The sequence below is a fragment of the Sinohyriopsis cumingii genome, unplaced genomic scaffold, assembly GCF_028554795.1.
Source record: "Sinohyriopsis cumingii isolate HCF-2022 unplaced genomic scaffold, ASM2855479v2 utg003811l, whole genome shotgun sequence".
In the NCBI taxonomy this organism is placed as follows: domain Eukaryota; kingdom Metazoa; phylum Mollusca; class Bivalvia; order Unionida; family Unionidae; genus Sinohyriopsis; species Sinohyriopsis cumingii.
Window position 1 is genome coordinate 68,197 of NW_028316599.1, and position 12,456 is coordinate 80,652.

A 12,456-nucleotide genomic window follows, 5' to 3' on the forward strand; every position below is an offset into this window, starting at 1 on the left:
ATAAATAATTTCTCTGTACAAACTATTGGTTTGGAAAAGACCAGTCTGCGAAGATAAACTTTAATAAGGAAAAATCGTTAAAATAAAACAGAAAGAAAGAAAAGACGTTAATATCGGTTTAGATATCTCATTCATTGATTTTCAAGTGAGATACTACATCTATAATAAGCCTTTATCCTCAAAGCTCAACAGAATGAATTTCACAATTTCCTTGTCAGACACGCTAGAGTTCATGTCGTAATCTTTTTAGAAACTACATGCACGCTTTTGAAATTCATTTGGTGGCGTTCACCAGTTTCGTATTTTGCATAATGTGTTTTAAAGAAAAAGAATTTCCCCGGGTTTTTGCATGGTTATACTGGCTATTTAATAAAGACCTTGTATATCTTAGGTATTGTTCAAAGAACCTTTAATTCCCTTTATTTTGGTAGATGATTGATGAGTGTAATATGGGTTATAGAGTATAAAAGTTTGGCCTTACTTCAAATGTGCATCTCTCAAAAACTGCTATCTCTGATTGGTCATTTTCACCTCCTGAACTTCGGTAGTATCTCGTAAAATAGAGCCGATAACCGTTTTAACTTTTTATATATTTGATAATTCATTCATTGTATTTTTAGAAGCTGGTATTGTCGAGTCTGGCAAAATTCATTTTTCCAATTTTAATAACTGTTAAACATAATGCACTTTTTGACTGATTTAGGTTGGGTTTTTTTAGCACAAGGGAGCAGTCATTTTAGTTAATTGTATGCTTAGGTCATTTACAATGAACACAAGTACAATATACAATGTAGTTTCAGTGACACTATATGAAAGTAACATAGAGGAATACAACAATTTTTCCTCTGTGCATGTTGCAAATGTAAACAACTTCACCATCCACCCACCACTCTCTCAGAACTCCATAATATCTGTAGAGCGCCCCCTTTGCCTAGTGAAACTATGAGAGCACATTTTGCCAAATGCTTACAGAAAAACCCAGAAAACCATAGGATAAGGTAACAACTTTTCAGACGAAATAGTGAGTTGACTTATATGTATGTTGGAAATATATTTTCGACCATATTGTTTGTCTCATGAAGGTGTATGGGCCATGCAAGCATACGCCAGCATGCGACGGTTAGCATTTTATCGACTAATCTTCCACTGCACTGGAATTGTCATGATAAGTGCTCGATAAAAAATCTGCAGACAATATATAGATCGAGACGACATTGTACCAACTTGCGAAATAGTCGAAATGCATAATTATTTGCCTCACGAAAATTCGATGTAACATAAACCGTGAATAAAATAATTATTAACATAAACGTGACTATAATGTCGGAGCAACCTTCTTTACATTGTCTACATCAGTATATATAAATATGTAACTTGCTGAGTTTTTATTCCATCAAATTGTGGAAATTAGCGTGTCTGATCTAATAGTAAAATTTAAATTCAAACGAGCAGTGGCTAGAAAATATATTATATAATCTTTTGTTGTTCTGTCGTTTGTGACCTGTACGTATATGGGTCAAAGATTTGTCTTTTATGGTTTCGACATATTTTATTTCTCTTTCAGTTATGGAAAAATTCAGATGCAGCTAGCATTGCATATACAATGAGTATTCCTTTGAAACGGTAGGAATAATTATGTATCAATACAAAATGAGATTGTTGAAAAATATGCAATGAGTTTTCCTTTGAAACGGTAGGAATAATTATGTATCAATACAAAATAAGATTGTTGAAAAATATGCAGTGAGTATTCCTTTGAAACGGTAGGAATAATTATGTATCAATACAAAATAAGATTGTTGAAAAATATGCAGTGAGTATTCCTTTGAAACGGTAGGAATAATTATGTATCAATACAAAATAAAATTGTTGAAAATATGCAATGAGTATTCCTTTGAAACGGTAGGAATAATTATGTATCAATACAAAATAAGATTGTTGAAAAATATGCAGTGAGTATTCTTTTGAAATGGTATGAATAATTATGTATAAATACAAAATACGATTGTTGAAAAATATGCTGTGAGTATTCCTTTGAAACGATAGGAATAATTATGTATCAATACAAAATAAGATTGTTGAAAATATAATATGCAATGAGTAGTCCTTTGAAACGGTAGGAATAATTATGTATCAATACAAAATAAGATTGTTGAAAACTATGCAATGAGTATTCCTTTGAAACGGTAGGAATAATTATGCATCAATACAAAATAAGATTGTTGAAAAATATGCAATGAGTATTCCTTTGAAACGGTAGGAATAATTATGTATCAATACAAAATAAGATTATTGAAAAATATAATATGCAATGAGTATTCCTTTGAAACGGTAGAAATAATTATGTATTAATACAAAATAGGATTGTTGAAAAATATGCAATGAGTATTCCTTTGAAACGGTAGGAATAATTATGTATCAATACGAAATAAGATTGTTGAAAAATATGCAATGAGTATTCCTTTGAAAAGGTAGGAATAATTATGAATCAATATAAAATAAGATTGTTGAAAAATATAATATACAATGAGTATTCCTTTGAAACGGTAGAAATAATTATGTATCAATACAAAATAGGATTGTGAAAAAATATGCAATGAGTATTCATTTGAAACGGTAGGAATAATTATGTATCAATACAAAATAAGATTGTTGAAAACTATGCAATGAATATTCCTTTGAAACGGTAGGAATAATTATGTATCAATACAAAATAAGATTGTTAAAAATATGCAGTGACTATTCCTTTGAAACGGTAGGAATAATTATGTATCAGTACAAAATAAGACTGTTGAAAACTATGCAATGAGTAGTCCTTTGAAATGGTAGGAATAATTACGTATCAGTACAAAATAAGATTGTTGAACAATATGCAATGGGTATTCCTTTGAAACGGTATGAATAATTATGTATCAATACAAAATAAGATTGTTGAACAATATGCTAAAATTAATATGTTATCATCCAGACATTTTAGTATTTAGACGAAGAGACAAGGTCTTCCATTTAGCTGTGTCGATCGTTTGCTTGTTGTTGTTTTTTTTTGGGGGGGTTGGGTCGGGGGGTCGGTTTTTTTTTTTTTTTTTTTTTATCTTTTGTTTTGTTTCTTGTTAATTCCATTTCATGGTTCTTTCGATACACACAAAAGATCGATAAATTGCAATCACAGATTCTGACGCTTTCTGAGAACGAAAGATTTGCGAAACAATGCATATACCTGGTAAAGAGTAACAACGACCTTGATTGGGTCTAATATTTGTTTAACCTATACTGCTTAAAGCCATTATTTTTAGAAATATAAATAGTCGTGCTTTCGAATATGAAGCGTTATTTTCTGCTTTACAAGTGCGACAAAAATGATCATTTAGCAGGCAGCAGCATAAATTAAATGCTAATACTAATTATGGGAAAATTGGTTGCTATGTAAATTAGATACTAATGCTAATTATGCGAAAAGTGTTTGCTATGGAAATTAAATACTAATATAATTATATGAAAGGTGATCGCTATATCAATTTAATACTTGTGTTTATTATGTGAAAGGTGATCGCTATATAAATTTAATACTTGTTATTATTATGTGAAAGGTGGTTGCTGTATAAATTAAATACTAATATTATTTTTGCTTAAAGTGATGATTATACAAACTAAATACTAATGTTTATTATGTGAACAGTGCTTGCTGGAATGGCGCAGGTGTGCCAAGGAAAACAAATATGATGATGATGATCCTGATTATGATCATAATCCCATGTTTAGATCAATAGCATGATGGTTCTTTTGACGTCATGATCTTCTCGTGTTATTTCAATTGCAGACTGAGGCTAGAAGTTAGATTCAAAACAATGTTCAGTGGAGAAATTAATTTGAATGCACGCATATACAGTTAATATAAATATATATTTTTTATTTATAAATTTCTGGTAACTTGTAGTTTCATAACAGTTGTTTAATATAAGCGGGTGAATTATTTTATTTTTTATAACATTTCGTCCTACTTTTAGTTTCGCTGAGCCAGAAGGATGTGCTGGAATCGTCTCTTTTCTGGTATCAGACGATGCTTCATATATCACCGGAGAAACCGTAGTCATTGGAGGAGGAGTAAGCGCAAGGTTATAACAGAAAATCTGGGACACCAGAAGTTTAGTCTAGCCTTCATATATGGATTTAAAAAAAAATTTCTTTTTCGTCATTTCTGAAAAATCAGTCATCCAGATTATATACTATAATTTACGCTGCTTAGGAAAAGAAATGTATGCTATTATTAGATGTACGTTATAAGTATACCAAGCTTTTGTTAACATACATAAATAATTGATGGACAGACTTTGCGAATGATGTTCAGTACTAACTGTACACTGATCATTTGATTAAAACTCCAATTATTTACGTTGCGTTATGGGTTATCTTGCTACATATTGGTGAATAGTGTAGAAAATTAAGCACGGACCAGTTTTAGACTGCGTCCAATAGATTGCATGACATGATAGTACATGCTTAGGCAATGTTGACGGTTAAGTCTAACTATGATTTATATTTATTAAAGTAACAAATCTGAAAGAAGAAAAATAACGAGAAATTTACGATTTGTTAAATTCAGAGGAAACTAGAATCAACAGGTGTTTCCGAATTTTCCCTCGAGGTTATGAATTTGGCGGACTAGCACTATGCAGTAGCGTGTGTGTGTGTGTGTGTGTGTGTGTGTGTGTGTTTTCAATAATTCTCTGGGATTAAATGTAACACGTTATGTTAGACAATAGGTATGTCATTACGAGTTGTCAAATGGAAAGTGATTGATATCGCGTAAGAATCTGTCGAGTCCTTCTGATCGCAGAATATTAAAATGAGGGATATTTAAAAATTCTAAATACAAGTGTGCTGTACAACAAAGTTCTTTATTAATGAATAGTACTTCAGTACATCACTTTAAGGAACTCCCCTGTACACCTCTACACGCTTTCTCGGACTGATTATCCAATTTTAGATAGCCATTTCGTATTCATATCTGGGCATTCATACAATGTAAAACAGTGCTTTCAACCACCTGGCAGCTTTTAAATCGTAAGTCCCTCAGTGAATCGTTGATTGCAGGGTACAGCCAAGCTCACATGGAGCAAAATCAGTGTTATATGGAGGTTGTGGAAAAGTTTGGATGTTGTACTCCTGTAGAAAGTATGTCAAGATAGCGGATTTATACGTCGGTGCATTAATATGGAGTACCGGTAAATGGATAACAGCGCGAACGTGTGGTTCTATAGTGCTCCAAAATGGCAACAGGACGACCGGGCATTTTGCATTTAAAAGTAAAACTCTCCTTACAGTTTGACGACGTCGAGCGATGTATAGTCTCTGCTCGTTTTATTGTTTTCTCTTCAGTCCGGTTCAGAAGGAAAATTCATGTTTCGTCACATATATCTCAGTCAAATGTATCTGGTCACCCTTCTCATATATTGTGTATAACTGTTTGACGATTTTAATTGAGTCTGTTTTTAATTAGCACCCCCTCCTCCAAAAAATTCTGGGATCCATCATTCACAAACATATGTAAGCCTCATATAATTTTTCAGTATATTACAAACAGCTGATGAATTAATGCCCGTGATAACAGAAATAGATTCCATTATGTATCGTGTATCTTCATCAAAGGCCGTTTTGACGGCAGCCACTCCCTGTTAACCAATAGCAGACAACGTCATTCCTGAACGAGGGTCACTTTCCATGTTTTAAGTACACTGGACAACAAATTTTTACAAAAGTCATGTTACTGAAATAAAATTAGTCAATTCTTATCAATTTTTATGTGCTGAACACGAATATGACAGTCAAATTGCAAAATTGGCTCTAGTTTTTTTGTAATCTGCAAGAAATTAATGTTTACATAACGAAATGCATTCCAATAGTAAAAGGTCAACTGTAATAGCCTACCTATAAAAAATCAAGTCATTGACTACATCTTAGATTTCTTCGCCTGTCTCTTGTACAGCTGTTCGGGAGCATCTCTGAGGAGTGTCCAGCAGTAGTCAGCCAGCATTGTAGTGGACCATTTTCCCTGGTATCTTTGTTCCATTGTTGCGATATCTTGATGAAAACGTTCGCCGTGTTCATCACTAACAATACCACAGTTGCTAGGAAAGAAATCCAAATGGGAATGAAGGAAGTGAATCTTTAGAGACATATTGCAGCCAAGTTTCTTATACTTCATCAACATGTCTTCTACTAGTTCCTTATAGTTTTCTGCCCTAACATTTCCGAGGAAGTTTGTAGAAACTAGGCGAAAAGCATTCCATGCTTGTTTCGCGTCACCTTCCAGCAAGTTGTTGAACCGGTCATCTTTGAAAAGCTCTCGAATCTGAGGACCCACAAAAACTCCCTCTTTAATCTTTGCTTCGCTGAGTCGAGGGAATTTTTCATGCAGGTATCGGAATGCTGGCAAAGTCCGGTCAATGGCTTTCACGAAGTTCTTCATCAAACCTAGTTTGATGTGAAGGGGTGGTAGCAAGATTTTCTGAGCCTCAACCAGAGCTGGGTGTTGGATATTCTTCTCTCCAATGGCTACATTCTGCCTGTGAGTCCATTCCTTCCTCATGTAGTGCATTTTCCTTGCTCGGCTATCCCACTCGCATAAGAAACACATGTATTTTGTATATCCTTGCTGCAGTCCCATTAAAAGGGCAACTACCTTCAAATCACCACAGAGGTGCCAGCTGTACTTGTTATACTCAATGGAATTCAGTAGCTGCCTTAAGTTATCGTATGTCTCTTTCATGTGGACAGCATACGCTACTGGAATAGATGGAAGAATGTTTCCATTGTGCAAAAGCACAGCCTTGAGACTCAGTTTCGAAGAGTCCACAAATAGTCTCCATTCTTGTGGGTCATGAGTGATTTTTGAAGCATTCATGAGGCCCTCAATATCGGAACAGAATATCAGATTACTTTCCTTTCTGAAGAAAGGCTCCAATTGCTGGTGGCGCTTTCGATATGCAGTAATTGTGACATCTTCTTCTAGAAGATTCCATTGTTGGAGTCTTGATCCTAGCAATTCTGCCTTGTTCTTTGATAAGTCCAAATCACGAATCAGGTCATTTAGTTCTTCCTGTGTTATTCTGTGTGGGGTTGATGATGCACCACAGTGAAAATCTGGATCACTGCATGCTGATGGACCAGGAGAAGAACAGGTCGACTCACCTTTGTCTTCGTCAGATGAATCAAGAGAATATTCTGCTGGAGGTTCTGGAATAGGAAGTCCCTCACCATGTGGAACTGGTCTCAATGCAGACGGAATGTTTGGGTAGACTATTCTCGACTTCTTTCGCTTCGTTATTCCGCCGGAAAGAGGAGGAACCAAGCAGAAGTAACAGTCATTTGGGTGGTTGTTTGGCTCTCTCCACACCATTGGGACTGCAAACGGCATTGATGACCTTTTGCAATTCAACCACTGTGAAAGCTGTGTTGTACATGTAGCACAGCATATATGCGGAGCCCAAGGCTTGTCTTGGTCACCAACCTTGCATCCGAAGTAAAGATGATATGCCTTCTTCACTTGAGAATTGATACTTTTCTTCTGGTTGGCAAATGTCACTTCCCCACAAACATAGCAAAAATTGTCCGCGGTATTAACACACTTTCGAGGCATTACTGTTCTTTATTGTACGTAAATGGATAAAATAATAAGTTTTATGTAACAGTAGCTTGAACTGTCTCGCACAACGTCTAAAATATTTTAAATGCTGAACCTATCTGATTGGGCTTTATATAGTACACTGCTTACGTCAGCTTCAGCAGCCGCCTGGCATTAGTATAATAGGCCTACACATGTATAGTACACTGCTGACGTCAACTTACTTCAGCAGCCGCATGGCATTAGTATTGCATTGCATCAGAAAATGATGCAATCAACTGTGGATGATGTGAGCATGATGGTATTATGCAATGTTACATCATTATTCCGGATGTTGCTGCAGTCCTACTGGAGAAATTTACACAGTGAAACATAGAAAATGAGGTATATGAATATCTTCAAAACGAGAGCCAATACAAATTTTTCACGGTTATATTCGTGTTCGGCACACCAAAATACTACAGATTAGGGCCTTTTCAAGTCAGTAATGATTTCACTGTTGACCAGTGGTATCTTTACAACGATGAAACCACCTAAAAAGTGTGGAATATAACAGAGAATTATATCCCTTAATTGTATACGTTAACTCTGACACAAATCATTGAATAACCCTTAATTGTATACGTTAACTCTAACACAAATCATTGAATAACCTAAGATCGCCCTGATTTTACATTATGCTTTTTGCTCAGCAGCAGAATTGTTCTTCTCCTACATTTTTACGTCATTATCATTTACATGTGTTACATGACTTGCAAATTATCTACGGGTGCCTGGCGCTTGAGAGTCGTTTATAGACCGTTATTTTGTCTATCAATCTGCGTTAAATTTATTTACAAGTTCAAAGAAACAATGAAATCATAACAAAATATTCAGAACTTAATCCCATACGAGTAATTTCCACCGACTCGGAACAGAACATTGTGTTGTTATGAAATATAAATAAATAAATTCCTATGCTCATGGGAACTAGACATAAACAAGTCAAAGCTAGGAAAAAGAAATAAACAAGTCAAAGCTATGCGCATGGGAACTAGACATAAACAAGTCAAAGCTAGGAAAAAGAAATAAACAAGTCAAAGCTATGCTCATAGGAACTAGACATAAATCAGCTTCGTGAAGTCATCAGTATCAAATGCATGTTGAGGTCACTTTTGCGTACAAACCTTATCAAAATACAATACTTGTGTAATGTGGCATGATATGTGATGAATATTAGTCAATGAGCTGCCATGAAATTGCGAAGAGATTCACTGCTTTCATCACAAAATTTCTTCATTGAGCATCCATGCCCTGTATTAGTTTAAAATAGTCGTTTTTAAGAACGAATAAAAAATAATAATAAATATCCATCCATCCAACCGGCCAAACATCAAACCCGTAGTAGTTACATCCATCAATATATTTTACGTTTGCCTTTGAATACATTTTCCCATCGTCCATCCATCCCTCCATTCATCCACCTAAGCAATCACAAATTTACCAGCCTTCTTACCCACCTACCTCTCTACCTACCTACCTCACTACCTACCTACCTACCTACCTATATACATATATACATACATGACGTTTAATAAGTTAGCAGTGAACAAAGATATTGTATCACTTAAGAGGGATATATCAAGTACGCTGTCTGGAAACTAAACACTTCCTGTTTGGACACTTCACACTTCCTGTTTGTATTTGCCGGCTTATTCACATCATGTACATGATCAACAGATAACCAATGATTAATATACCTTTCACATCAGCTTTGAAGGTATACATGGCCTTTTTTGTAATTTTAAATCATTAATTTTTATTTTTTGATCTTGCATTGTTACTTTATGAGAGCATTAAGATTTAGCTTGAAAATGTAATTTATGCATTATTATTTACAATAGAAAGAGAGAATGGTCCTGTTGGTTACCCACACAAAACTGGGACATTCGGAGAGTGCAAAGCTTCTCCCGGATGCGGGTTGCATAAAACTGTCTTTTATTCTTGCTTCATTTAATGTTGCTGTTGTAGGGTTTAACGTTTCATTTAATGTAAGTATCTGGGTACGCAGCATGATACCACAATAAAACAAATATATGATCATTCTCGTTTAAATATCTAGACCATTACTAGAAACATATAGCAGTGGTAATCATTTACCTTTTAACAATCACTTAGAAAGTGTGTGTGCGTGTGTGTGTATATATATATACATATATAGTTTGTAAGTTAGGTTTTCATTTTTTATATATATTTTACTATATGCTGTTGATAATATGACATTTTATGCTGGACTTGACCTTATCCAAAATCAAGTTCATTTTCCACCTGACCTGAATTATTGATTTTGGTTTCAATGTACACATGTTTATCTCAATCTGAGGCTCGAACTTCGGAAATTCCCTATGAATTACCGGGTCTACCAATTGTTTACTACATATATTTTATTATAATTATAATAACAGACTTTTAATTGTAACTAAGATTTTATTTTGTAAACACTATGAACCTTCCAGAAGGTTATTTTCAATTAGGTAATGAGTCTTTTTTATAGAAAATGTTAATTGTGACCTGAGGTCAGGTAGAAGACTAAATAATCCTGTTGCTGAAAAATTAATCATTCGTACTTTAAGATATTGGCAGAATAAACTGTATTATGCTCTATCATTTGGGATGGAATGTATTTCTTCAGATTATTAAATTTAAATGAATCTTGTCTGTAAATGCAAAGTGCTCTTTCAAAATACCATTCTTGGAAATCGAGACTTGCATTTTTAGTGAAATTTCAAATAAGGATTTAATTTTTGGCTTGAATTATTGTGATCCGACAAAGGACTATTAATACATCGGCATTATACGGATTACATGCGCATGAACAAATTCAGCGTTGTATTTCACTAACGTTTATTCATAATTTTAATTATTATGACTTTTGTCTGTAATTCCTGGATTATTTGGGATTTAATTCGCAATACCATACGTTTTTTTTTTTACATTTTCACTTTGTATTCTAGGGAAGTAACTTATTTATTAAATTTTACAAGGCTTATTGCTTGATGCTCTTTTCTATTAACTTAAGATCATAGAGTCGTTATACGCACACACGCGCGCGCGCGCTCACGCGCGACTCTATCCCTACAGGAGATAATTAAAATTCAAAGTTGAAAATCACTATTTCAGGACCTTTTTCAAGTGTGTTGGAAAATCACTAAACTTTCCTGACCACTCAGACTATGAGAACAAATAGTAAATAGCCCATCTGCTAATAGCAGACAGAGGGAGTGATTATGTGCAAAGAACAATACCTTTTTTTTCACAGAATATAAATAGTAGTGAAGCACTACATTATACTGAGTTTTCAGAGAGGTAATATTGACGTTTCACGAGTTTAACATGAAGTGACAATGCCATTATCAAAAGATAATGTGTATTTGTTGATAAATTTAGATGGGATATAAGTGTGGTCATAACACCATACAAAATGATACATTGCAATTCTTTAAAAAAAAAAAAAAGAGCCGATTTACGTATGACACATAATGACGATGCGAACCAGATAATTATCATCAACCTTGAAATCAACATGGTAAAAAACGGTAAGGCACGAGGAATAAATAATATACGTATTTTATATGAGTAAATAAACAAATCTGTCCTCGAATAAAATAAAGTGCCTGTTATAGGCGATCGTTCTATCGGCTGGTTAATAAAACGTAAAGAGAAAGTATCAGGCATAAGCTGAATGTTGGTATAGCGTTTTAAATGCGCAAGGTTTGTGACGTTGCAAAGCACGACGATGACCAATAATTAGGACAGCTTTACTACCATCCTGAATGCCCAGTTCCTTGCACAAATATCAATTAATCGTGGGAAAAGATTAAACAGGACAAAACAAGGACAAAATAAACTGAATTGAACTGTTGAACCAAACAATCTACATATATATTACACAAGCAAGCGAGTAAAGAAATTGACATGCAAAAGTATGTATGCTTGGTACCTGAATGAACAGTTCACGGCACATAATACTGATATGCAAGCATAAGAAAAATAGAAAGAAATATATAGCTACATTCGAAGAATAACAAATATTTTGTTCGACATACTCGAGCTGAAATAGTGAAAACTAAAATGGAATATAACATACAGAATGTCTTGAGAGAAATTTTCAAAAGAAGGAAGCCTCAATGATATAGTATTTGTGAGGACCCTTATTTATAATTTATTACCCAATTCTCATTACTTTCTATGCATAGGTTTTCATATTGTAATTGCATTATTGATGATGCATTCTTAAGAATCATAGGACTCACAGCAAAGGAACAGGTTTATGTGAACAGGAGAGAGGTTTTCACTTCTTGAATGTGCATGTATTTTAAAACAATTATCTGGTTATGTTATTTGTTTTATACTAGTTTTCAATGTTATCAATGATGAGAAATCTAAATAATGGTGCAAGAGATTCACCAGTCTCCTAAGAAACTTTAATCATTTAGCTGATGCTAACGGTTGTTTAAAATCTTTATACTGTATCTCCTCCTGATAAGGTAACGCCCATTTCTCACCTTGTTTTATCGACCACTAACCTGTCTGAACTTGCATACCTATATCATCATTTTTACATAAAGTACTTTTTCAAAGAAATAATTAAAAATCATCACCATCCTCGGCAATGTTGATATTATTTAATAGCGAAGTAATGGACAAAACACTTTTGGTAAAAAATTGGGATTTATAAAAATATCAATAATGCCTTTTCTAAAGAAATTGAAGAGTTTAAGCAGAAATTAGGAATAGCTATTCCAAGTGGAAAATAGAAAGAGATATCCGGTAAATGTGTAACTGAAAAGAGTTTA

At 34.0% G+C, this 12,456-nt stretch overlaps 1 protein-coding gene across 1 annotated transcript in view; it reads left to right on the top strand.

The window, feature by feature from the left end:
- Positions 1 to 4,466, top strand: part of LOC149769407 (dehydrogenase/reductase SDR family member 4-like) — a 28,556-nt gene extending 24,090 nt beyond the window's left edge. Inside the window, exons 4-5 of the mRNA XM_089949899.1 lie at positions 1,565 to 1,623; positions 4,005 to 4,466. Coding sequence (XP_089806025.1) covers positions 1,565 to 1,623; positions 4,005 to 4,119 — 174 coding nt within the window. The 3' untranslated portion in view covers positions 4,120 to 4,466. The remainder of the gene's footprint in view (positions 1 to 1,564; positions 1,624 to 4,004) is intronic.
- The last annotated feature ends 7,990 nt before the right edge of the window (positions 4,467 to 12,456 follow it).